Source organism: Pyrus communis, chromosome 13 (assembly GCF_963583255.1).
Source record: "Pyrus communis chromosome 13, drPyrComm1.1, whole genome shotgun sequence".
NCBI lineage: Eukaryota > Viridiplantae > Streptophyta > Magnoliopsida > Rosales > Rosaceae > Pyrus > Pyrus communis.
The window spans coordinates 2,079,445-2,084,967 of NC_084815.1; the positions used below are offsets into that span (position 1 = coordinate 2,079,445).

Consider the following 5,523-nt stretch of genomic DNA (forward strand, 5'->3'; position numbering starts at 1 on the left):
AAGAATAAGGAGCCTGTTTTCAATTTAATATCCAAAATTAAACATAATTGTGCAAGGAGAGAAAAAATTTTTTTGCGAAAATCACTTTCCTAAGAAATGTCTGTGGACTGCCACTAATTTGTTTATATATTGTACTTCATTTCTCCCTCCTCCCTCTTCATTTTCTATTCCTCAATTCTCCTACATGTTTTCCCTTGTTTCTTCTAACAAAACTTTCTGTAAAAGCTCACAAACAACTAAACATAGAAACTGAAATTGTATTGAACAAGCCTTGAGAGAACATATGCTAAACAAAGAGGTTCGGAGGGATAACCTCCTCCAAACAACCCTAAGTAACTAAACACTTCTTTATTTTGGTCTATAACCCTAATTAAACTCGTTATTACAAAAATACAAAATAACTTAATCCATCAAAATATCCAAAATCTTCACCCAAATCAGACTGCCATATATAGTCTATTCACTAAAAGAGCGGAGGAAAGCTATGTATGGTGCAGGAAAGCGGCTGCTAATCCAAGTTCTCCCTCATGGAAGAAAGAAAGCCAATCCTGCAACAGGATCATTTGCTACTACCAAATATCGAAGAAATGGTGTTGGTCCATGAATGTGGGCGGCCCCGTGCCGTCGTATCAGTTGCATCTGCCAAGGGAGTTGCCCCTGGCGAAGGAGTGACATCTGAAAGAGTAGTGTAGTCTTGAAGCTTCCCCTTTCCATTCCCACAGGAGATTGCAGCTTGAACAGCAGCACCATGCGCCATTGCCTCATCCAGATCAATGCCCTTGCACAGCTCCTTCCCTTTGAATGCCTGTTGTAATAGTTGTTGCACCATTGGAATTCTAGAAGAGCCACCAGCAAGAAGAACATCATCGACGTTACTTGGGTCCATGTTAGCATCCCTCAAACACTTCTCCACTGACTCCATACACTTGATGAATAAATCCATATTAATTTGTTCAAACATGTCACGGGTAAATGTTACGTTGAAATCCTTATCCTCACACAAATGATCAATTTCAATGTCAAAGTCAGACTCAAATGCGAGTCTCCTTTTTGCTTTCTCACATTGATTCTTTAATCTCCTAAGCGCTCTGAAGTCTTTGCTCACGTCCAATTTACTCTTCGTTTTGAATTCCTCAACGCAATAATTGACCATTCTGTTATCGAAGTCTTCGCCGCCAAGGTGATCATCTCCACCCGTTGCCATGACTTGAAATGTCCCTGAAGTATTCATGGTAACCAAGGAGACACCTAAACTGCCACCGCCCAAATCAAATATCATCACATTTCTGCTGCTACTCCAACCGGTCTTCTTGTGAAGGCCATAAGCAAGGGCAGCAGCACTTGGTTCGTCAAAAATACACTTTACATCTAGGCCAGCAACCACTCCAGCCTCCTTTACAGCCTGACGCTGGGAATCGTTGAAGTAAGCAGGGACAGTGATGACTGCATTTTTCACAGGTGAGCCTAGATGAGTCTCAGCAATCTTACGCATCTTTTTCAGAATCATGGATGCGATTTCTTCAGGAGCAATTTGTTTCTCTTCGCCACCATTGCGGGTAACCACAATCATTGGCTTGTCATCCGAGCCTTGAGTGACCTTGAATGGCCAAAGCTTCATATCACTTTGAACAGAATCTTCACTAAATCTTCTTCCAATTAATCGTTTTGTATCTGCAAATTGATCCATGCAAAGTTGGATTGGAAATTGTTATTAATAAGGGAAACTAATAAAATGGCCCAATTTTTTTTAATAAAAAAACACCTAATGAATTTTTATTAATAATAAAGAAAAAAAAAAGTGGCCGTGGCATGTTTGTAAATAAGTTAAATTTTGGTGGCACCAACTGTTTTTACATTGTTATTTCAATTGTTGCTTAAAAGGTCAACTGTTTCTACATTATTAGATTATTGTTTCTTAGAGAATTCTTAAGCTTAAGATTAAGAAACAATTGACCCAATTATGTAGAAACAGTTGGTGCCACAAAAGTTTTAACTCATTTACGAAAATATGGCCAACTATTATTAGGTTAAGTCCAACATTATCTTTTCTCCACTTTTATTTCTTTAATACTCATTTTACATTTTTTCTAAAACTATTACTAAAAATTAAAATCTTCTAAGTTCATGCATCTTCAAATTCCAATAAATCTACTTAATACTTTTTAACCAAAAAACTAATATACTAACATCAATTCATCTGTAGAACATACGATCTTAACTCAAGTAACAAATATGTGAATGTATAACACCTATACATGATATATAAAACCTAACTAAAAGGAACAAAAACATAATATACCTACAAGCAATATACATTATACAGGTGAATTATAAAAAATAAAATAAAATAATCTGTTATATAAAAATACGATTAACTTGTGATATAGCCTGATTATAAAAATTAAGAATAAAATCCATAAATGGGGTTTAGAGCATGAACAAGAAGAACAAGAAATAACAAAAAATAAATAAAGAAATTAGAAGAAATAATTAAAGAGATAATTAGGAATAAATGTATTTTGTACAATAAATCCAATTATTAATGAGATAATTATTGATAATTAAGTGCTTTTCTTTAAATTTTTGTTAAGCCTTTTCATTAAAACCTAAATAATAATAACAACAAAAACATCATCATCATGATCAACAAATAAATTATAATATTTATAATAATAATAATAATAATTAATATAATACTAATCTAAATTACCTATATTAATAGAACTCTTATTGTCAACCAAAAAAGGTTAAAAAGACTATTTAGTCTTCTATCACAAAAAAAAAAAAAAAAAAAAAAGTGATGGACAATAATATAATTTCACAAAATAAAAATTTTTTTTTTTATTAAAACATCACCTACGAGTGATATCTAGTATTAAAAAAAAAAAAAAACAACAATAAAACAAAAACTTCTCAATCCCACTCCAACCCACGTCCTTTCACTCCCTCTCTCCTTCCCATTTTAAAAACAAAAATAAAGTGTTCATAAACACAAAAGTGTGGAGGCCTATACTATCTAGTAATAATAAGAGTAACACACTTGAATATATTTTCAAAGAAAAATCAATATATGTAAATGGTTGTTACTTTATTGTTCTCTTCAACCGTGTGCGTCTATGTTTTGTTTACAAATAGATGTCATAATGATTTCTAGTATTTAATTATTTACAATAAAGATAATGTTAATTAAGGATATTAAAATTTTAAATTAAATTTACAAACTAAATAATGTGTCACCAATAAGAAATAAGTATGTTAATCAAAACTTAAGTAATAATTCAATCATTAATAACCATAACGTTTGATTTACAAATTTTAATTTATAAATTTGGTCTTCCTAACATTACCCTTACAATAATGATGGTTTTGATCATGAAAATATAATGTGATGTGGGTTTTACAAAGTATTTCCATAAGGGAACTATTATTAACACTGCAAAAATTTCATTCTACACTTCTCACAAGTGTATTTTTCTTTCTAATTATAGAAAGTTTGGAATGCCAAAAGAGATTTTTGAAGTGGTAATAACAATTATCTTCTCTAAAGGTATTTTGAGTGATCCCCCCAGACAGCAAATTAACTAGTTATTAAAACCAAACAAATATCGATCAGTCAAGAGAACTAAAAAAGAAACTAACAGTACATAATTTTACGATAGGATAGGACAAGCTGATCATTCAAGTCCTACATACCAAAGATCGAGTTGGCGGTGTTTCTCACAGCTTGGTTAAATGCCGCATCGCCTATCATCGCCTCCTCAGTGTTTGTGAATGCTACATATGATGCAGTTTTCCTGTTACCATAATCATTCAGAATGGTTTCTACATGATCTTTCTGCCACACGGCCACGCAGGAATACGTTGTTCCCAGATCGATACCGACCGCATGCTCTTCTTCTCCGCCACCCTTATCATGAGAGAGAGAAGGTTGATGCAAACTGGGAGAGACAACAACACTGCCAGAAACAGTATTTGGAGGCGGCTTCGTCGCTTGATTACTGGCAGTATTTGTATATCTCCGCTGGTCATTCAGCAGATATATTTCCTCTTCCTGTTTCAACAAGTAGTGTTGCACCTCTTGGAAACTACGTGGATTAGAGTTTTCTAACCTTGTACGGTGCTCCTTTGGCAGTCCCGTCAGGATGTGTAGATAAAATAAGTCCCCATCTTCCACACGAGCACCGGCATCTGCAAGCAATTGCGCCAGATGGAAGATCTTTTGCAGATAGTCATTCATCGACATGGCTGTGTCTTTCTTTACATTTACCAGTTCGCTTTTGAGATTATAGATGTAAGCAAGAGGGAGACTCTCGAAGTGTTTCTTGATGTTTCTCCACACCGTTTGTGAAGAGTCGGCGCCGGCCATGACACGGTGGTGGAGATCTATGGACAGAGTGTTTCTAAGCCACTCAAGAACCTTTTGATCTCTTTTACTCCAATTAAAAAACTCAGCAGAATGAAGTTGCTGATCAGGACGAGTGTCTGTTCCATCAATGATTCCAAGAAGATTATGGCAACGAAAATATGAAAGAGAACTAGATTTCCACTGTTGATAGCCATATATATTATCACTCGTGAGTTTGATTGGAACCAGTACTGCTGGTCCCATGTTCTCTCCGGCCATGGAAGTACCACCGCGAGATTAATTGGCTAGGAGATCCAAGCTGGAGAGGTGAAGTACCATGGCGAGTTGATCATCTTAATTAGAAATATATGTGGTGGTTTATCACCAAGTCAATGAATCTTCTATATATAAAGCAGCAAGCCCAGTTTTGGGTCCCGGGCTTCACCAAAAATAGTGAGACAGAAACGCCCATCTAACAAAAAAAATAGTTTAGCAGTCCAAAATAGGGAGTTTTAACGAAACATTTTCAATACTGTTCATTTTTAATAAAAAATTACATTTTTACCTTTTTCTGGTACTATTCACTACACATTTATTTATAATTTTCATTAAAACTAGAGTTTTTTTGGACTTTTCGTTAGTTTTCCTTTCAAAATATTCACAAAAAAACGCAAGAGTAATTTTGTTACGAAAAAAGATTTTTTTTTGTCATAAATTTTTTTTTTATAATTAATATCTCAGTATTACGTGGAATATCTACAGATTTTTTTCTAGCATGGTCTAATGTTATTCGTTTAGTCTAAATATTGGATTTTCTTTTTCTTGAGTAGAGTTGTCTATCTGCACTTGGAATATTGATTACATGGAATCAAAACCAGCAAAAAAAAAAAAAATGCAGGGACAATTTTGTCAAATGCATGCATGCACCCTTATCTTTTTCTTTCTTACCTAGGAAGGTACCAACGCCTCACACACACACACACTTGAGAAAGTGGGAAGAGAGAAAAGAAAAAAAATAAAATAAAAGGATGAGTGAAAGTTGTTGGTGTCTAGGTGAAAGGAAAAGAAAAATATAATAACAAATAAGGAAAATTATGAAGATTGTGTGATGGTGTTAGAAGAAAATGAAAGGAAAATACAATAAAAGCCATGCATTGTATATATAATAAATACGTGTA

General features: G+C 34.0%; 1 protein-coding gene across 1 annotated transcript; it reads right to left on the reverse strand.

Moving 5' to 3' along the window:
• Positions 1–237: 237 nt before the first annotated feature.
• LOC137712911 (heat shock 70 kDa protein 18-like) lies at positions 238–4,710 on the reverse strand. The gene is made up of 2 exons (XM_068452112.1): positions 3,694–4,710; positions 238–1,671 (listed from the first exon to the last, which is right to left on the reverse strand). The coding sequence occupies exons 1-2, from the start codon at positions 4,622–4,624 to the stop codon at positions 560–562; spliced, it is 2,043 nt and encodes a 680-aa protein (XP_068308213.1). The 5' UTR covers positions 4,625–4,710; the 3' UTR covers positions 238–559.
• Positions 4,711–5,523: the final 813 nt, after the last annotated feature.